At 35.6% G+C, this 22,811-nt stretch overlaps 1 protein-coding gene across 2 annotated transcripts in view; it reads left to right on the top strand.

Moving 5' to 3' along the window:
* LOC128210227 (beta-1,3-galactosyl-O-glycosyl-glycoprotein beta-1,6-N-acetylglucosaminyltransferase 3-like) overlaps positions 1 to 18,399 on the top strand; it is a 34,692-nt gene extending 16,293 nt beyond the window's left edge. The window contains exons 1-3 of one of the 2 annotated variants that reach the window (XM_052914436.1): positions 11,247 to 11,415; positions 13,174 to 14,312; positions 17,653 to 18,399. In XM_052914436.1, coding sequence (XP_052770396.1) covers positions 13,193 to 14,312; positions 17,653 to 17,942 — 1,410 coding nt within the window. In that variant the 5' untranslated portion in view covers positions 11,247 to 11,415; positions 13,174 to 13,192 and the 3' untranslated portion in view covers positions 17,943 to 18,399. Of the gene's footprint in view, positions 1 to 11,246; positions 11,416 to 13,173; positions 14,313 to 17,652 lie in introns of those variants that run through there. The other variant, XM_052914435.1, reaches the window with a different exon arrangement.
* Positions 18,400 to 22,811: the final 4,412 nt, after the last annotated feature.

The following is a 22,811-nucleotide window of genomic DNA, read 5'->3' as shown; positions in this document are numbered from 1 at the left end:
GCAATTGTACTTCTGGCTTCACCTGTAAGTTTGCTTCTTAAATAATTAAACGTATCTATATCACTCAAGCTGTCATTCGAATGCACTGAATTCACAAAGGACTGCCAAAATTCTAACAACCTCAATCTGTTAGTTTAAACATATTTATTGAGGAAAATAACACAAGACAACATATATACATCAATGAAAAACAAAGAATTTGATCGAAAGCAAAGCTTATGTAGATCATTTTCGTATGCATGTATACTTTACGAATCAGAAAAAGGTTGTCGCACAAAATATCATTTATTATATTTACCAAGAAGATGAATATGTCTAAAATAAATGTAGAAGAATAATGCTATTATGAAATTTAAGTATTGTAATAAATCACACATAGAGCAAGTTTTAAGTTGAGCGGTACTACAAATGAATATTGCTATAGTAAAATGTAAATATTTTAGTAAGTCAAACATATAGATAAAATGAGTTAAGCGCTCATAATACAAAATCATTAGAAACAGTAGAAGATTATGGGAATGATGTGTCTCAAAGTAAACAGATTAGATGAATTTCGACGCACACATAAGCTGTTTAGAGAGTTAGTACTCAAAGAAACCTCTTGGTAGAATCAATGTATGAGTAAACAATAGAAAAAAAGCTGCGAGTTGACGGGATCAGTAAATCGAACGTTACCCTTTAGCAATAAGTCGAGCGTGATAGCTGTACCAGGGACGAGCAAATTTATTGACTCGAACATATCCTCTCTGTAGGAGGTATAAAGGGGACAAAATAACATAAAATGTCGGACAGATTCAGAGTCACCACAGAGACAAGCTTGTGAGGAAACAATATTCTTCCGGTAAAGATCATAATTAAGTAGACTACAGCCTAGCCTAAGCCTAGTGTGATGGACTTGTAAACGCCTAGGTCCTGTGTTAAAATAATGAGGAACCTTAGGAGTATTACTAATCAGCCTTTTAAAACTTTGTATTGAGTCAGCGGACTTGAAACTTGAATCGAGAGTATTCCAAGCACGAATGGCAGACGGGACAAGAGAGTTATAGTATAGTGTGGATCTGCAATGTATAAGTGGAATATCCGAAGAGTTTCGAAGATTGTACCTAGGATCGGCTGGGCGTAAAGGAATGAGATTAACAAGGTATGTAGGACTAATATTGGATTTGATTTTAAACATAAAAATAAGTTTGTGGTTGGTGCGGCGATCTGAAAGGGGCTGCCAGTTCAGGTCACTGTAAAGTTTATCAATAGAAACTAGCTTTGTTGCACCTGTGACGATTCTCGCAGCCTCGTGTTATATTTTGTCAAGTTCCTGCTTTTCCCCTGCAGTGCAGTTGTCAAATATAATATCGCCGTATTCAAGCAATGGTCGGATAAAGGTCATATAGATTGTCTCAAGAGTGAGACGATCAAGAGTAAACTTGAGCGAACGTAGAATATTAACACGGGACCATGCTTTGTCTTTGATATAATCAATATGGGCAGACCAGGAGCAGTCACTAGAAAGAAACATACCGAGGTGTTTATGGGAGGAAGTCTCTGAAATGTTATGGTTAAGCATAGTCAAAGGGGGATGTAGGGGTCGGTGGAGTTTCCTGGAAATCATCATTGAGTTGGTTTTCTGGGGATTAAAGGAGACTAACCAAGTATCGGCCCAACGGCTTATCTTCTGTAAGTCCGAGTTAAGAACAGAAGCAGTATTGTTAGGGGTATCGACTATCATAGATAGGCTAGTGTCATCAGCAAAAAGACTGATGTTAGCTTCGATGTCGCGAACAATGTCATTAATATAAATGATAAAGAGCAAGGGTCCTAAAATGGAACCTTGAGGAACACCTGCTTTAATGTAACGAAGGGAAGACGAAGAATTCTGAAGTATAACACGTTGTTTGCGGTGTTGTAGGTAACTACCAAGCCAGTGAAGCAAATGATCTCGGACGCCAATAGCATGCAATTTCGAACGAAGGCCTCTATGCCAGACACGGTCGAAGGCTTTACTTATATCACAAAATACGATACGCACCTCCTTACCATTGTCAAGTGCTTCACAGAAGCTGTTATATATAAAAGATAGTTGATTCACAGTTGAATCACATGGTCGGAAGCCAGACTGGAAATCCGTCAATATATTGTTGTCTACAATATGGTTAAACAAGTGCTTATAGACTGCACGTTCAAAGACTTTGCCAAGTGAGTCAAGTAGAGATACAGGTCGATAATTAGCGACAAGATTAGACTCACCCTTCTTAAAGATAGGGCAAACATTAGCAATCTTCCAGGAATCAGGAAAGGATGGAATAGACATCGAATAATTGAAAATATCACTAAGTGGTTTTGCGAGGACGGCAGATAGTTCAATAAGAACACGATAATTAATCGTGTCTGGACCTACAGCTTTCCCTAGTGGCAAAGAACGAAGTAGAGGCTCTATATCCGAGGGACTAAAAACGACTGTTGCTAGTAGGGAGGATATATGGTAAGTCGGTGGTACAGGTTCACTGTTAGGCTCTGTGAGATGTGTTTGATTGGCGAAAAAAGTGTTGAAAGCATCAGCCTTATCTGCATTGCTATGAATAATACCAGATTCAACAACTAAAGGTGGAATCGAAAGAGAACCAGAGTTGAATTGTTTAATGGTAGACCACCAGCCTTTGGAATGTTTCTTTTCGAGTAGAGATTTAGAGATAGAGTCAATATACAAAGCCTTGGCTTCTCTAATTTTAGAAATAATAAGATTCCGTAGCTCTCTAAATTTCCTCCATGTAGATGGTATGTTTGACCTCTTCGCCTCTTTATATAAGCGTTTGCGACGACGAATGAGCCTTTTGATATCCGATGAAATCCATCTTGGTTCTTGAGGTCTGATAGTGATCATACGATTAGGTATATAGCGCTTGGCACCATCAAGAATAGTAGAAGTAAAACGAGAAACCCATGTATTAAGATCATTGGAGCGAATCGAGTCCCAATCAAAATCTTCGAGGTGTGCTCTAAATGTATTGTAATCACCACGGTCAGACAGCCATACAAGACGACGATAAGAAATTAACTTTGGCTTACAAAACTTAAAGAAGACAAAAGTGGGACAGTGATAGCGAACTTGTTGATCAAACAAGGGATCTCCAACTTCACAGAGAAGCAAACTTCTAGTATTTTTTAGAAATACCAGGTCAATAATAGACGAAGAATGTTCGGTAAAATGAGTGGGCTCATCAATGCATTGGGTAAGACCATATTGCTGTCATAAAGACACTATTTTAGGACTGATACAATATGGAGTAGCATTCAAGTTAAAATCACCCACCAAAACAATGTTAGAAATATCAGTGTTTACAGCCGTGTCAATAGACTCCTCAATACGTGAATCCAAGACAGCAGAAGTGTTTGGGGTTCGATAAAACAATCCAACAAGCATCTTCAAGTTAGGTTTAATAGCCAACTCGATCCAAATGCATTCAGTGTCCAGAACTTCTAGATCAAATCTCCTCTTATAAAATATATTTTCCTTGACATATAAAATAACACCTCCATAATTGTTGGTTGCCCGATCTTTGCGTTCAGGAGCCTGAAAATGTGGAAGAAGAATATTGTTGGTGTCAACTGACTGTGATAACCAAGTTTCCGAAAACGTTAAAACATCGAAGTCTAGAAGTTCATCTTTGATTATGTCAAGTTTTGGTAATATGCTTTGGACATTGTAATGAACCAAGGATAAATTATGGGACAAATCTCACGATGATCGTGATGAGTGATCTGCAGGGCCTGGATTAGGATGGATGTCACCACTCTGGTTAAGAAGTACTGCCAACCAGGTGCAAAGAGTACATACGGATAGTGTGAGTATACTATTCCTAACAAAAGTGTTATTACACTGGAACACTCGGCTTCCTGCTAGGTCATACTTCTTGGATTGCAGACCACGGTATATCTTACCACAGGTGTCTAGTGACTTTAAGTTCACAAGCACTGAGAAAGCGAAGATGGTGTTGAACAATATTACCAGGGAAAACAACAGGGTTAAGAGACGAGTAAGTCTTGATCCTATGTCAAAGGTTTGTTGAGTAGGGGAATGAACAAACTCAAGGGGCATATTTAGGTTATATGTGAAACAAGTGTACAGAAGAGACGCAGTCGTATAAGGAAGTATACAAAAGTGCGGTCGCTGAATTCATATCTATTTACAGAGTAAAGTGTAATATCTTGGAGACACAATGAGTGAACAAAAATGGAAGTAAAAAGAAAAACGGAACAAAAATATAATGTTCCACGATACATGATAATGGTGAATTGGTCAAAACAATAGTGCATAAAATATCTTACAAATAGGACTTGTATTGTTTTCTCTTAAAATTTGGCAACAAAAGTACTTTATCTACACTATATATATTATAGTTATGAAAAATATTATGTTGGTATAATCCAAATGTTTGAAAACAAGTAACAATATCTTCAATATTTTATGGATATTACCAAATATATCTTTAAGGCTATATTTAAATATCAAGATCGATAATTTATATATTTAAACATAGCTTAGAGTGAATAGCTTATTATTTAATCAGTACGATGCATGTTATACCAGTTTATAAAAAGCATATGGTGACATAATAACACTGCTATTTTTCAAAGAATAGTAACGGATTATCTGTTCAGTCCTCACTAAGATAATTTATCAGTATTACAATCACTTTATAATAATAAAAGATAAATGATATGTTGAACATAATTGTTTAATTTAATATCATAGGATCACGGATGCAGAACGGCCAGTAAGACAAGATTACAATGAATATGGTACAGGTGAACTCGCCAGTTGACGAGCCAAATAACGATCGAAGTATACTGCAGAACAAAAAAGTCTGTGTCATATGACGAAAATGTGTATTATTTCTGCACCGCTGAGGCATAGGACATTGCAGGTAGAGCAGCGTACAGTTCATCAGGACAGTTAATAGCATGTATTTTGCCTGCCTTGTCCTTAATAAGCACTTTCCCGTCGGACGACCAAGCGCCTAACAGGGAACCAGTTTTGGCGTGTCTTCTAGCTTCATAAAGAAGAGAGCTTCGTTTTCTGGTGAGGTCTTCGTTGACGTAGACAAACGAGTGCTCGCTAGACTTTTTGAGAGCTGATCTACGCTGGTACAGTTTTTGCCTAGAGCGATACGAGACGAACTTCACGATGATGTCGCGCGGCTTTTTATCGTTGCGCACCGGCCCAACACGATGGCTGCGGTCAATTTCTTCGATCGATAAGCCGCTCGAGACAGCATTAGATATGCCCAAAACGATGTCGTCAGTATTTTCGCTAGTCGTTTCTGCGACACCAGCAACACGCAAGCAATTTCGTCGACTATATTGTTCAGCTCTATCGGCTTCATTTTCAAGCTTAAAGACTTTGCTTTTAAGTTCTGCATTTTCGTATTCCAGAGCATTGATGCGTGATGTTAAGTCAGCATGAATACTCTTGACAAGAGGAGGCACTAACTTTGATATCAGTGTCTCAACCAGAGTAGACATGTCATCATGAAATGTTGCTGATATTTGCTTTGAGACATAAAACAGATCTTCTTTGGAAAGTGCACAAGGGGCGATGCCACTGGTATCTTCAATATGTACTGTTGTGTTTGATTCAGACAGTTTATACTTTTTGGTGTCGGCATCGTCCATGGGTGATGATAAGTCCCTTTTGGAGGCCGCCGACTTAGAAATCGGGGTAGATGTACTATTTGGGTTAGACATAACTTTCGTTGCGCAGTGTAGTTTAATGAGCGACCAGAACTATGAGCGCAGAAAATAATCCTTTGTAATCCTCTACACTATTATGTTCTGATGTATTCAAGTTTTTACATGTAACAACAGCTATCACACATGTATGTCGTGGTCACAATAAAATGGCTATTAATATCCAGGTGAAAATTTTGAGAACAATGCGTTTTTTATTACTTCAAGTTACAGTACCTTTAGTTCCAGTTTTTATATATAAGTCCAGTTACATTATCCCAATCACATTTGCAAGTTTTGACACTTTAAAAACCTTTAGGTCATTTTATATTTAAACATTTCACGGAGCGAAAAATTGACAACCATTTCCTGAAGGGAGGTAACCTCAATCTGTTTCCACTAAAGCTAACGAGTTCCAATTTCGGTAATTTCACAGAACATGCACCCTTTGTTTTTGCATTTTCTGTTGATTAGCTAAAATCTCTTTCTGTAACTCCATTTGCTTTTCCAAAAGTTTGCACAGTTCACTCTGCATGTTAATTTTACCTTCATCCTCTTTCACCTCTTCTTTAGGCATCTCACTGATCTTTGTTTTCAATAACTCTAGCTTAGAGCACATATTAACAGCAGAATCACATACATTGTTATCTTCATCAATCATATCATTCATCATATTTTCTCCCTTTTCATCTTGTTCACCCACTGCTTCAATGATTAGTCCAGTTTGATTTTCTAGTTTTGAAACATAGAGTTCCATCTTTTCTATCGACACCTCAATAGCTTTTAACATCTTTTCTTTATCACGAATATCCTTTTGAAGCAGGAAAGAGGCTTGATTAACTCCTTCTTTCAGGGTGTTGTAATGACGTGTTCTTACGCCTTTCATATATCGTAATGAAGACATTTTTATCACTTTAAGAGATTTAACACTTTTAAACTGTAGTATAAATCACTTTAATCACGATTTTACTTTCAATTCACTTTGCACAATCACATAGACTCATCAATGTGTTACTTTAAATTTCTATACCCACACGATCATTTTTCTTTACTATCGGTGTAATAATTTTCTTTAAATATACTACACTGTTATAACACACAACTTTTAATACATGTCACTATAGACACTTCACTCTTAAGCACATTTATTTTATCATTTATCCTTCAAACACAAACCATTTCACTTTTATCCTTTTATGCCATTGAAACGATACGCTAAAACATATCACTATGTAGTACGTTATTCACTCTCACATAGCACTGCACTTTAGACTTTTTTCACATCACGGCACTTTAGACTTTTCACAACACCACTTTATTTTTACTTTAATAACACAATACCTTGGTTCACTTTTACACTTTCACTTTGCACTATCTTTTACTTTCCCCTAATGCAAATTACTTCCCTTTGCACCTTAGCACTTAGACACATGGTTTCACTTTTTATTTACACTCCAACACAACACATTAGTTCACTTATGCACAAACTCTAAACACTTTTATCACTTTTTATCAATTTCCTTTGAAGGGTAAAACACAATAACTTATAAGTATTACATACCTTTATTTTCTCTCACTTTGTTTCGACACCCTGTTCCCGGGTTCCGGCACCAAACAATGTCGCAGAGTTTCTTTGAGTTTCCGTTTCGAATATAACATTGAATAAATTTTACCATTAGACTGAATACTATTTTCTTTCTCTGCCACATCGAACAGTTTAGATAAATAACGAACACAAAACGATATTTCCACACCATTTAATTATTGTCAATTTTCACAATATAAATTATATCTCAATAAAATCCAGTTTAACACGTTCACAATTTAATAATTAACACATAAAATGTCTGAAAGATAGAACTGTTAATAAATCCTAAAGCACTCTAAATAACCTCAGATAGAACACTAATTGAACACACAAACAACAGCTTTATATAGTATGAATTGCCGCCAAAAACGACAGGCAAAAAGCATGCACCTCATGTTTAGAGGCAATGCACATATAAAGAATTGGATTAGGAGCAAACCTAAAGAACAGAACATGTAGGAGCAATGTAAATAATACAAATGATTTCATGTACAAAGTAAACTCCTAAGGAGCAACGTATAATAGAATCAAAATAATTCATACTCGTGAAATTCACGACAATTATAAATACCTCTAGCTCCAGACGTTGGCACTTCAGACGTAGGTCATCGACCAATTTGTTATGTTCCGTTATAAAACTCAACAGTTGAGTTACTGCGTTGTTGTTCATGATTTTTGTTTTAAAAATTTTCAGTAAAACGGAGCAACGTTAGTACTATCACATATATGAACATATTTAAAGTAATTAAAGTATGTACACTATATTTAAGGTGTTGCTACTCTTCTTTAACATAAATTTACATATTATTTCTAGGTTAATGCTTTTGTAAATTGAAATATGTCAAAAACCAATTAATTTCCAAACTATTTTTCTAAATACTGGGTGGAATACATCAACTCATATATCATTTTTTTTATAAAGAATTTCAAAAGAAGTTAATTATTTATTTTATATCAAACGGAGTGGTAATACATATTTAACATCATTTATAAATTATTTATTTTATATCAAACGGGGTGGTAATACATATTTAACATAATTTATACAAAAGTATCTTTACAAATATAAACACCACCCTTCAGGAATGCGTACTTTAAAAATATGTGTTATGTCTTACAAAGAAATTCAACTTGTTTTTTGTTTCTTATAAAAATACAACTAGTAGTACTAGTCCGTATATAATCAGTACTAGTCCGTATATAATCTGCATTCCATTTTAAACAATCAATTAGTAAAAAAACAACAGTGCTCGACTTTCCTCATTTACAACTAGATGGACGAGTTAAATGTGAAAAAGCTCTTGTAACAAATAGCTCGACCAGATATAGTCATGTACGATTTTTGTCCCGGCTTTCATCAATGGTATTTGGTAATAGGCAGGAAACCAACTGTTCAAAAAGCGTATCCAGTTGATCAAAGAGAAATAACTATTCCCTACAAAACGACGCATTTACTCGTATCTATGTCCAGAAGCAACTCGCTTTCTTACATTTTATGTCGTTTCGGTTTGTGAAGCGAGTACTAGTCTTACATCAAATGAGCATTTAGCTACAAAAAAAGTGTCTTTATAATCCTAGCCTTTAAATATAAACAAACGCAACCCAGCAACGGTGATTAAGAAGAATAACGCTTCTTCGTATTTCCACGTCGTGTAGTGTAGCAGTTGTTTCCCTTATACTATAAAGAACAATATCGTTCTACAACAATTGTCATTCACGTTAACTTATACACACTCGCATTATTGTCAATTCGTTTACTTATATCGTAAAGGACCATCACGGTATACATACGAGTCTTCCCGCTTCCAAGGACACAATTTGCGTTGAAGAGCAAAACTTCCCCTGGGGAGTCCTGCTCCCATCAATTTCTAGGAGTAAAACTTCCCCTGGGGAGTCCTGCTCCCATCAATTTCTAACTACTCTTAGCTTTATAATCAATTACGGAGTACCTGTTTTCTTGTTAAGAAAATTCCGTTTGTGTATAACGGTTGAGTAGCTTTAATCAATAATGGTTATGATAGCTAGATACATGCATTATGTACGTTTGCAGTCTATTTGTTCAAGGAGGATAACCAATTATAATATCACATACATGCATATGTATTTTGATATAATGCAATCTGTCACTTTAAAGCAGAATATAATGGTCAGTGAGGCTCCTGTCTTTCATGCTTTTCGATGAAATATAGAGTTTCATCAGTGAAATAAAAGAAGGAGAGAACAATATTAACTTCCATGACTACTTTTAAAATCCATTGTAGTTACTTCCCCTTGATCAAAACAGAACACTTCACTTTGAACCAGAAAATGTTGGAAAATATTCAAAATTTAAAGAAACGTTAACTAAGTTTAAATAGAAATATATTTGGAAATTAACAGCTTACCGTTTATAAGAAAATGGTAATCCCGTTTTTCAAACGTTTTCTTGATCTTGAAGCTGCATGTTCGAACATTTGCTTTTATAGCAAACACATTACATACAAAAACAACTGTTTGAACATAAATAGAATGTTTTATCATCGTTCAAATGTATTTTAAAATGTTTGTCGTTGTAATACGTAATACGAACTTCCCGGAAATTCAATACACAGATTAACTGATATTTTTTTTTACCCCACCCACGCCTCAAAATTTGTCAACAAACTAGCGTGGTCCTTATCATTACCACGAAATCGACCTGTCTTCAAGCAAAACCCACTGGTCTCTTACAGTAAGATGACTAAATATCCATGTATCATGAAACACACGCTAAAACTAAGAAAAAAAGTTTTATATCAATGATTATCCCCAATTGTTTTGCTAACACATTTCGACCTTTCATATTTCCATACAATAAAAAGGCGGAGTCGTTATTTGGTTTTGTATTCATGTCCCGCTTAAAATAAAATAATTTTCGTTATTTTTTAAACATAGATGCATTAATAAAACTTTATTGAATACTGTTCATAAAATCTTTGCACTAAAAAACGAGCGAATAATAAACTATAACACAGAATATCAGATAACTTTTTCTCAACAAACCGGAAATAGAAAATTGACATCTACGTCATCTGCTATTATATATATATATATATATATATATATATATATATATATATATATATAATTTGCGTGAGGGGCGTCCCACGAGTTACGGTAAAAAAAAAACCCCTAAAAAGTGGGAAATTACGAAAATAAATTGAAATACTAATAAAACTCCGAAAATAAACATTAAATAAACAGATTATTTGTTTATATCAGTGTAATATCGTTTTTTTATTTCACTTGTGACCTTAGAAAAACTATTTCTTCACTCGTGGCTTCGATATCTATTATGTAAAAGAATGAACTGAGCTCGAACAACTGTTCTTACTCATCCAAATCACACTTGATAAGGCTTATTTAAAAAGTTTTCATCTTCGACCTTTATGTTACTTAAAACTAGACGCCATATTTTCAATACCAAAGAAAGAGCTGAAGTTAAATGAAATTTGATACTTTAGGTAAAAGTATAAAATACCATTTGTGCTTTTCTATCATTTTTGTATTTTAGAAAATGCAACCATATACTTATGAGAAATGTTTCGAATACCGTATCTTAAACATCATTACGCTACACATGTGGTTATGTTATAAGATCGTTTGAGAAAAAGTATCAATCATAATACCGTATCTTAAACATCATTACGCTACACATGTTGTTATGTTATAAGATCGTTTGAGAAAAAGTATCAATCATTGTACCGAATGCATGGATAAACTTAATATATCAGTATACCATTGGTGGATTTACGTTGACAATACATTTAAATACCTCGTATTTGTATGATTTTTTTTATAACGGTTTGGGTTATGTAACGAGTTTTTCGATTAAAAAACAAACATGAACTTATTTCAGTGAATGGATATGAAACAGAACTGGACAATACCTAATTGTTCTCATGCTTTGATTTTGTGTTTTACAACCATACACGTGATAGCATATTGTTTAAAGCGATTCATAGCCAAAAGGATATACGAAATTCAAAGTCCTTTTTATGAGACTATGTATACGAAACAAAACAAGGATGTCAAAGGGAACTTACTGAGTGATTTGCTAGTCTTTGTTCTAAACTGACAATTTGCAGGTCTGAATAATTGAAAATAAAATCAAATGTATAAGCATTTGTAATGAAACAAGAATAAAAACAAGAACAGGCTGTGATAGCATACATCGAGTTATATAACTCTTTTCAAGTAATTTGTTTTAAGAAAACGTTATTATAAAAAATAATACTAATAATTATATAAACAAGTTGTGCATTTTAAGACGGCGTTTAGTGGATATTTAAGAGCCTATAAATCGAATCACGTAACTATTCAGACGTGCGTCTTTAAGATATACATTACTTTACATTTGTAAACACAAGTTATTGTGTCAGTCATGAGAAAAATGAGAACAAATCACAGATGACATTAAAAGGTTGTCGCGTTCATAAACAAGAAAATTATTCAAATTTGGGATGACATATCTCCGATATTATTATCGGCATGCACGTACGATTTATGCATATTTTGAATGCAAAATAGTTAAAAACCAATAAGAAGACCAACATAACACTAACAAACTAAGTTAAATTAATCTGTCAAAAATGTTATGTCTAAGCTGCGACCAAAGTAGTATTGAATGAGCGTTTATAAAATAATATACGTGACAGGCAGTACAATTGCATGTATATCAAACTTTATTTCTCTACAAGACTGCTAGACTCTTTTGACAGGTTTCTTTCCCAAATAAAGTGACAGTAATGCACACATGATACACTAAATCTTAGGGTTATATATATATATATATATATATATATATATATATATATATATATATATTTATACGTTGATCATTGCTGTCTCATTTAGAAGTACAAACATTAATACATATCAGCATTGCAGAGTATTGAAACGTTATGTAAGGAGTTAACTATAATATTGATAAGGAGATGCCACTTATGTTACATCGGGCCTATCAACTTAGCTGGCGACAGCTTCACTTGAAATTTAATGGCAGGTGTCCTATTCGGATGTGCCTATTTATTATTACATGCCTTATTTATTTTAATTGACACGTGACAGTGAATCAAAGCATGGTACTACCATCTCCGACGAGTTGCTACATTCCACATTGATAGATTTTGAAGCTGAATGTTTATGATTTCAAAAACAGGCTAAACTTGCTGGATCTACTTGATCTACTTTTTAGTGTACACTTTCTGTCTCTTCGCTTGTAAACCATGATCATGGGCCATTGTTTCGTGAATTCAACAGCCTACCCGCAACAATTTATTCTATGAAAAACATGTTTAAAAGTTCAAAATTTATACCGTTTTATTTCTGTACGCAATTTTATGCGGTAAATTTATATTTAATTTAATAGTCATGGAACGTTCATTGCTACAGACAACAGTTAATCATTGGCGTCCTATCCGACAGGCTGCTGACTTTACACAGCCTAACTTCGAGGCCGCTTACTTCAGATATCATAACATATGGGCCGCTATCTTCAGCCGCTTACTTCGAGCCGCTTACCTGCTAGGCATTGGACAAAAAAAGTCCACGTGAAAACGTCTCCTGAGAAAAACAAAGATTGTTTTTGTCTTTAACAGTTCAAACCTCTAAACACCGCGTAAAGAAGAACTGATATATTAAAGCTCTTGTTTTATTGATTTTGTGCAGTCTCTTAAGTATAATAAATTCGAATGTAAATGATTTAGGTTTGCATCAATTAGATGGTAGGTTCAATAAATTGCGAGTGTGCCTTTTGGAACCGCTTAACACAAAAAACAATAAAAGATTGAATGATTTATAGAAATAAAAAAAGTTGTTTCCAAGTCGCTTTCTTGTTGTTGCAGACTGCATACTTGGTCGGAAATGAGGTGGACGTGGTCTCGGCTACCTACCCTGGCTGTGGTACTGCTTGCATGTGTGGTGCTGCGCATGTCCATCCGTCTGTCAACCGACCACCAGCCGGCCTCCATGTTAAACCAGAGGTGGTTTGAAAGTCTCCGTCACTTGTCCGCGAATACAACTCGTACAGATCAACAAACTGCGAAAGACATTGAAAATGGTAGAAAATTTCCTAAAGTACTCCGTACAGCTGGGCGACGAGTATTTGAAGATAATTGTGAAGCTGTCCTAAGGGGCGATCTTGAAGAGATTACAAGAGGCAGGGAACTTATGGAGAAAAACGGGTTCGTGCGTGGAAGCAATATATCAGAGACTTCATATACCAAACTAACGATGGACTGTGATAAGTTCAAAGATGACCAAGGTTACAGAGGCTATATTCTCTCAGCGGAAGAGGAAAAGTTTCCAGTGGCATACAGCATATTGCTTTACAAAGAGGTAGAACAAGCAGAACGGCTAATGCGTGCTCTCTACACGCCACGGAACGTGTTCTGTCTGCACGTGGACATGGATGCGCGGCCGGAGGTTCACCAGGCCGTCCAGGGCATAGCTGACTGCTTCCCAAACGTGTTTGTAGTTTCCCGGAAGGAATACGTGGTATACGCCGGCTTCACCCGCCTCCAAGCGGATATCAACTGTATGCAGGATTTCATGCAGTGGAACAAGGATTGGCAATATTTTATTAACGTTCCTAGTCAGCAGTTCCCGATCAAAACGAACAAAGAAATAGTGCAAATTTTACAAATATACAACGGTTCTAATGATATAGAAGGTCTTACAGGCAATAGACGACTAGAGCATAGATTCAAATTTAGATACATTTATAAGCGAGTTACAAAGAACCAAATAAAACCGAACATATATAAGACAAACTACCAGCTGGTGGATCCACCGTCAAATGTGACGATTGTCAAGGGAAGCGCATACGGCGTGTTCAGCCGGGCGTTTGTGGAATGGATGCTCCATAGCAAGGCGGCTCGAGAGCTACTGGAGTGGATGAGAGACGTGCACTGCCCGGACGAGTACTACTGGGCAACTCTGCAGTACAACCAGAACCTCCAGGCTCCGGGCTCGCACTACTCAGGTGAGTAGTAGAGATATACACGAGGGGGCCCACATGCAACCCACACACACTTCAGCACATATACTTTTACAGTTAAGTCAGTCTTGGATCTAGCTTCATACTATTAGATCTAGCAAACATGAACATGAAATGATCCATCGGCCCGCAATGCAAGTTATGAATTCGCTTTAGACTGATTTCAAAAGATCATGAACACGCATGCCGCTTCAAAATGAGTATCAAGAGCACTTGGTCTAGTGAAGGCATGATCGTTTTTACGAAGCGGGGGCCCAGGGGCATGACTGTCGCTACATAATGACTCACTTATAGCGAATGGTCTAGTAAAATGGGCCCACACAGATGCATACCGCTACATATTTGCTTCTTAAAGTATTTGGTCTTTTTTAGGGGCCATTAACATCCATGACCGTAAATACTGCATATCTTTCAGGAGCACGTGGTCTAGGTTAGGAGGCCCAGGGAGTAGGCATTAGTTTAGTTGAGCTGAATGGTTTGTGATTTAAAAACAAAACATGCTGAACATGCTAGATCAACTGCTTTGTTTACAGTTTTTCACTATATTGTTTGTACTCCTACACCGGTTTTTGTCGGTAACGTTCTTGTAAGATACTCATATATATTCTAACATTGTTTAATGTTTAGTACATCAGTGGAACATTCTTCCAATATATGGTGGTTGGTGTTGTAAAACACCAGAAATCAGCTGTATTTCGCGTGCCAATAGGTCAATTGACAAAAAAGAACACATAGGAAATTTATTTAGTGGTCTCTAATCTAAATCCCATCAAATGCTAAACTAACAGGTCATTTTTTTCAAGATGTTTCATGACCTCAATTAAAAGTCGAGCATTTCCGGCAAATAAGACTTTTTAAATTAACAACTCCACGTAAACGCAGTTTTTGTCGATATAATTGTACGATTTGAAAATCCTCGCTTTTAAGTAAACTATAGCTTAATGTAGAATCAACTTGTGTTGTTTTACATTATGTTATGTCGGCATACTATAAATATGCACCACGCTATCGAAGCGTTTATAATTAGAATAACATACTACGGTTTACCCATGCCATTGTGGCAATCTATTTCACCAAGGACATCACAAAAATGAGCATGATGAAAACTACTTTGTAGACACCTAACAAGGCAAACTAAACCCTAATAACCTGATGTCACATGGTATGTTCGTGTCAATTATCTTTTGACTTCATAACATTTCAATTGAAACACATTCTAGTAAATATTGGTTTCATCTCACCAATCAATATGTCCATATGTTTTAATCAACTCAAAAGGCTTGACAATATCACAATCTTTCGAAAAACGATTTTTCTTTTGCCCAAAGAGACAAATATGTTTCTTGAAAAGGAATGAGTACATTTTGTGATCAAAGTTCGAAAAATCCGAAACACGAGTATGTTGAAATGAACGAAGTATAATTTAACGGTAGAAGGTTATCCTTAAATATGTATCATTCCCATCTAAGATCGTCGTTATGATTCTAAGTACGCTAAGTCCTAAGTCTTGATATATAGCACGATTTGCCGTTACAACAAATTCCAAGGCATATCATTTTGTCATTTGGTCGGCGACGGCCCCTATATGTTTTCATACTATATGAAGAGAATGCATTTAAAAAAAGGTTCCAATTCGAACATTCAAACTCATTATGTCACGATATTTTTTTTTTTTTTTTTTTTAAATGCATGCATATTTTGGAAGCTATACCAACGATTGGTCTCCGGAAGTACTAGTATTTCATTGAAGAAACTTTGCACGGACTTCATTCTTTGGATATGCAATTTTTGTGCAACCTTTTAAAGAACAATGCATTAAATATTATTGTGTTGAGTGTACTTTCGTAAAAGTGCACATACTTTTATTTGTCTCTCTTGCGTATTACTTTTCCATATTGTAAGTACTGAAAATGGTGACTTAACTTTAAATCTGTATTTTAAATTGTCAGCTTCATGATTCATTTCAAAAAGTGCTGTATCAATGCTGTGTTTCTTCTGGAACTATCATCTATGTTTTGTCTTGTTGTTGTTTTTGTGTGTTTAATGCCATCGACAAACTTCGCGTACTTAAACACAGAACATGGCTGATGGAGCGCAGCTGATATATGAATATATATACATTTTCAAACATAATCAAGACATTAAGACAAATACAACTCGTCACGTAAATGCAACAACTCAATGACCGCTTCCATCTCTTAATGCAGTTAAATAGTTTTTGCACTTGGGTGTAAAGTAGTAAATCAATTTAAACTTTATGACATTTTACGAACAACAATGAAATCTAATAGATAACTAAGATAACTAAGCAATGATTAAGTTGAGTTTACTCTTCCGCACAGTGGTCACAAATTGGCTCAGAGAGAGCAATATTTTATAAGCACATAGCGAGCTGATTTTCTACCTTCTGTGCCCTGTGCGTAGGAGTACGTTGCCTTGTCACTTTTGGTATCGAACAGCAGAGGAATGCGGAAGGGCACATACTGCTTTAGTGATTCAGCCAGTAGATAAACAGTTCGGAACTCCGAGGCCGTTTTTCGTCGAAAACAACCTCAGATATTCGGACGGTTACAATGTTAGAAATATATACAGTTAAACTACCCTGCAAGTAGATCGCGTAGTAATTTCAATAAGCAGTTAAACTTTATGACTTTACTCTTTGGAATCTTAATTGTTTATGCAAGTATACACCTCACTGGCAACTTAAACTTAATTATACAAAATATATGTCAAAACACTACTCTTTAAATTTTAGGAACTAATTATATATCAGCATACATACGAGGTTGTTTTCGATGAAAAATGGCCGAGGAATTCCGAATGCAGATAAACGTAGATAATCTTTAATATCATATAGTATATAGTTATATAGGAATCACCTTGTTCTGTCCGTATGTCGGCCCGTTGAGGAAAAATGCTTTGGAAAATAAAATGATTTTGTGTTTGATATTTCAAAGGTATTGCCCTTTCATTTTTTACACTTCCTTACATAACTCCATATGTTTTAATATATGGAAAGGCGACTGCCCCAATTTAAAAAAGTCAAATTCCCATGAAATCATTTTTGCGTTACCTGTTGTGTTTTTTTTTGAAAAACGTAAATGATGTTAGCCGATTTTCGTGACGTTTATGACGTATATTTGCTTTCTTTTATAAAACAACAGTGCGCATCATTATAAAATAACTATTCAGTAATATTTATTAAGCACACACGTGGCACCTGCTCAACAATCGAACTGGTAGGGGAGATCACTGTGTTCTCAGTTAGTTTCGATTATTTAAGTTTATTCGAAAACAGAATCAATTTTAAATACCTCTGTTCCAGGTAGGCCTGATGATAAGCCTTGGTTGGCTGTACATGCAGCTTGGGGCGGAGTGGACCCGTGTAAAGGTAAATATGTGCGAGGCGTGTGCGTGTTTGGGCTCGGGGACCTCGCGGCGGTCGTGCACAAGACGCACTTGTTCGTCAACAAGTTTTATTTGGAGTACCAGCCACTTGCTCTCGAGTGCCTGGAGGAGTGGCTTCACAATCGGACTGCGGAACCAGCCCACCAACCGCTCAACCTTACATACTACCGCAAACTACCATTCATCAACACCGGCCGCGCATCTTGATGTTCCCTGTTTGTGTGTATGGAATATCAAATAATATATATTTACAGCGGTTACTGAGAGGAGCACATGTAGACCGGCGCTCCCGGTAACCGACTTTAAATTGGGCAATTCCATTGATGAAAAGCTCATATTTGTGGTAATTAGTAGTAAGCGATAACTACACTTGTTCTGTAGTTCAGTATGGGGAAGATTATCTCCCATGGCATGATAATGTCTGTAGCTTTTCGCATAAATATTCTTGTTTGTAATAATCTCATCTATACCCAAGAATATTTACACTTGTTGTTGTATATGATCCGGTGAAATGTTCATCACTACCAAGATCTTTGTGAATACTAAAAAATGTAAAAGTTGGTAAATACCTTTTCGTTTTGCTTTCGCAAATTATATAGTATTGTTTTTATTCTAGCAATAATATACGCAACATGCTCCACTTTGTAATGACCTTTAAAGCAAATCATTGATTTTTTGTTTTCAATTTTCAGATGTATTTTCGTCAATGATGTAAATAGCTTTATGATATTTTAATGTTAATTTGTTGACAACTATTAAACATATTTACACTTAGTCTACGGTAAGTCGTTAATGAAAATGACGTTCTAGTCGCCAATATCCTTACACCTAAATTGCCTTTTTTATTGAAGATATAACTAATTAATTAATTAAATGTTATACCTGAGATAATAGTTTTTTACAGCCACTATTCTGCAGTATGATTATTACATACCCTTCATAATGTAACCATCGAAGTTCCTTCCAAACTCACAGTTAATCATACAATCGGAGTTTGAGTGTATGTGTTAGGCCAGTGAATCTTGCGTAACAATAGAAACGATATTGGCAATTCTATAGTGTCACATGTACTACATTGCAGTAGATTAGCCAATCAGCAAGATCGATTTGGCAAGAACAAATATTTGTCCCGGTAAAACACCAGAAAACACGAGTATAACATGTATACTAAGTTTATTTTTTATACGGGGAAATTGCAAAGTGCACAGATACAATGGAACCCTGGTTAGAGCTAACCCGGTTATTTAACGTGCATCAGTGTATAGTAATGTCACACGGGACCACCATTTAACGTCCTTCCAGCAAGATGATTAGTATTTGTTTATTAGTGAGGCGGGGAAAAGAACATGCGACCCAAAGCGTGTTACCACTACACCAAGGATCTTCAACTTTATTGGATATTTAAGTACCTTAAAGCATCACTTGATAATGACAATCAACCAATCTGCCTGCGTTTGTAACGGTTTGGAAATCGTTGACTCCAAAGACAATATTTAAGCATATAACAACATATGTTGAAGGAATCCAGCCGTCAGTATCTTAGTTTAAACACTGCTGATAATTTCACACACTTTATTTCGTATTAAAATAATCTGTAAAGAACCCACATTTTACAAACCATGAGCGAGTCATTTTAACCTATACAATACACTCATACCTGGATGAGCCTTTTTTGAAAATTAATAGTACGTGCACCAAAACAGCCAACACCTACACATACCTGCACAAATAAAGAACATGTAAAAAGTGGTTAGCATTCTCTCTAACATATATTCCTCAGACATCGTGCGAAATTAACTTAGCTATTGCACAAGAGGAACCCGGGGGGATGGGGAGGGGAAGCACCTCGCGGGGTATCCCTTCCCTAATATTGTCTAAGTTTACTTTTTATTTCAACATATAAGAAAAAGAATAATAACAAACAATTAAGGCACCATTTTGGGATGGAAATTATGAAGAGACAAAGTCAAAAGGTTACGGTGCCTAAGTTACACTCTCTCTATTGTCAAATCCTGGATCCGCCCTGAATTGTTAAGTCATTTTTTTATCTCAGAGTTTATGAAGTTTTGCCTGCGTCCGTTCATGGACTACATTATTCGCGTTTCCCATCACAGCTAAAATAATAATATACTACTGTTTTAAACAGCTTAAATGATCTGTGTTTAAAGGCTCACATCTAGAAAGAGAAGAGTTTAAAAACAAGACCAAGTGTGATACAAGATCCAGGTGAATTGTTCTAGCTCTTGGGCCCGGTCAAAGGTAGCGGTACAAGGGAAGGGCTGGAGAGGGGAGGGGGCGGGCAATTTTCCGGGATTTAAAACAGTACGCATTTGAACATTTTGACGCTCGAATGTGACAGACCTTGATGAACATGCACTATTGTAGCCCAGTATAATATTTCACATTATTGCATGGCTGTCAAAGAGTGTAACGTTCTGAAATCATGAAAATTGCTCGGAAGATGTCTAGTCGTTATAACATGCATTATGAAGGGTACTACATTCTGAGGTCTGTAAAAAAGCTCGGACTATTTCAAGTCGTTATTACATACATTACGGAAAATAGCCCGGAATATTTCTAGTCGTTATTATTTGCATTGTGAAGGGTATAACGTTCTGACGTCTGGAAAATAGCCCGGAATTATTTAAGTTATACTTGTATGCATTCTAGAGTCATAACAGTCTGAGGTCAAGGAAATAGCCCGCAATAATTGTATTCGTATTTTCATGTATTATTTAGGATATTACGTTCTGAGGTCTGGAAAATAGCCCCCAATAATTTTAGTCGTATTTGCATGTTTATTAAGTGTAATACTGCGTTTTGAATATAGCCCGGAAATTTTTTAAACGTTCTTGCGTGTGATATTTTAGGTATTACGTTCTGAGCACTTGAAAATAGCCCAGAAAAAAATAAGTCATACGTGCATGCATTTTAGATGCTACTGCGGTCTGAGGTCTGGAAAATAGCCCGGATTAATTTAAGACGTACTTGCATGCAGTTTAGAGAGTATTTCAGTGTAAGGTCTGGAAAATAGCCTAGAAAAGTTTTGATGGTACTTGCATGTATCATTTAGGGTATTACGTTCTGAGGTCTGAAAAAAGCCCGGAAGAATTATTTTGGTAACTACATGTATTATGAAAGGTATTTCGTTCTGAATTTTTTTAGTGGTATTTGCATGCATTATGAAGTGTATTACGTTCTGAAGTCTCGAAAATAACCCAAATATTCTTGGTTGCATTTTGAAGGGTATTACGTTCTGAAGATTTAATAGCCCGGAAGCATTTTATTGGTACCTTCATGTATTATGAAGTGTATTACGTTCTGAGGTGTTGAAAACAGCCCGGTAGAATTTTAGTGGTACTAACATACATTATCAAAGATGCTACGTTCTGAGGTCTGGACAATAGCCAGGTATAAATCAAGTCGTATGTGCATGTATGTTTGAGGTTATTTCGGTCTGAGGTCTGGAAAATAGCCCGGAAAAATGTTATTGTACCTACAAGGCATTATGAAGGATATTACATTCTGAGGTCTGGGAAATAACCTGGAATAATTTTGGCTGTACTTGCATGCAATATAATACTAATTTTAAACAAATTTAAATATTCAATGGAAATCGTTTCAGGTTATATGGAAAGAAAATACTTCTTGGCAGGAACAATACTGTTTGCCAACATTTGGCAAAGGAAATCATGCAGGAAGAAATTCAGAAACAGAAAACATGATGGTAATTGAACTTTTAGTACATAAAAATACAATCAGTCACTGCTGGCTGCATTTGGACAATAGCCAAATTCAGACCTGTCTTGCATTATTCTTAGTGTCTTGCAGTGAACAGTGTTAGGGACTGAAGGATCAAAGGTCGAATGACTATTACTTACCTTCCACCATGTATGAGGCCTTAAAATGTAACAACTAGACAGAACTATATATAACATAAAAAAATATTCTACTCGCATTTGTACTTTTTAGCTGAAAGCTATTCTACCCACCCAGGCATCAACGTCACAGTTAAATTCAAGTTTTGCATATTAATCACATTATAATCAATTTCGCTTCAAATATTGCATGTATATGCAATTAAAAGTTAGATAAACGTTCCAAGCCATTTAGTATACTTAATTCATCAAGTACGATTACTCAGGCTTGCATATATGCAAATTTTCTCCCTTTGTTTTTTAATATACAAATTATCTTTAAGCTTTGGTATGTAAGCACATACCGGGTATACGTCAATAGCTCATCACTTAATTGATGTATTGCATTGAAACTTTATACAATCAAGTAAGGTAACTATTGCCTTCATATAATGCAAATGATGGCCCTTTGTTAACTGACAAAGATATTCTGGTTAAGGTTTTGTATGTAAGCCCATTTAAGTAAATATTTCAGTAACTACTTAATATATTGCTTCAATACTTACGACAACTGTTCTCAACTGTACAAGTTGATACTTAGTTTATTAAGTTAAGATAAATGTATCTAGCAGATAATGCAAAATATGGCCCATTATTATTTGACTTACCGGTAGAAATTTTTGTTACGCTGTGGCATGACAAGTAAGCCAATATAAGTCAATATTTCAGCAACATGAAATTATTCGCGGTTCTTAATTGTTTCTTATTATATTTGTTTGCACTAAAAATCGGTTTTTGTTAGCGGGAATATTGTTCTCGTGCACGAGTTTCCGTTCACGTGATTTATGTTCAGAATATAAGGTTTGTGAGGGGCGTAATCGTCACTCGAGGTTTATTGGTAGCATTCAACAGGTGTATGTTATTACAAGTATTTTTCAATTTGTCTGATAGCGAACCTGATATAAAATCGCAAGTGGTAAACAAACTAAAAGGATATTTCGATAACAAATTTAAAAATTTGAAACGTGATTTTCAGGAAGATTCGGAATGGACAGCAGAGAATGTACGAAAAAAAGGTAAGATCTGACAGCACCATTTCATTAAAATTGTTGGCAAACAAATATAAGTTCTTTTTCAATTCTGAAATTTCTGATTTGATTGACTATGCATCAATGGCCTTTTCCTTGAGAAACGCCAGTAAGCCTGAAGAACTCCTGGC

Source organism: Mya arenaria, chromosome 12, assembly GCF_026914265.1.
Source record: "Mya arenaria isolate MELC-2E11 chromosome 12, ASM2691426v1".
NCBI lineage: Eukaryota > Metazoa > Mollusca > Bivalvia > Myida > Myidae > Mya > Mya arenaria.
The sequence above is the reverse complement of the archived record's forward strand: the minus strand, read 5'-3'. Positions and strand labels throughout refer to the sequence as shown.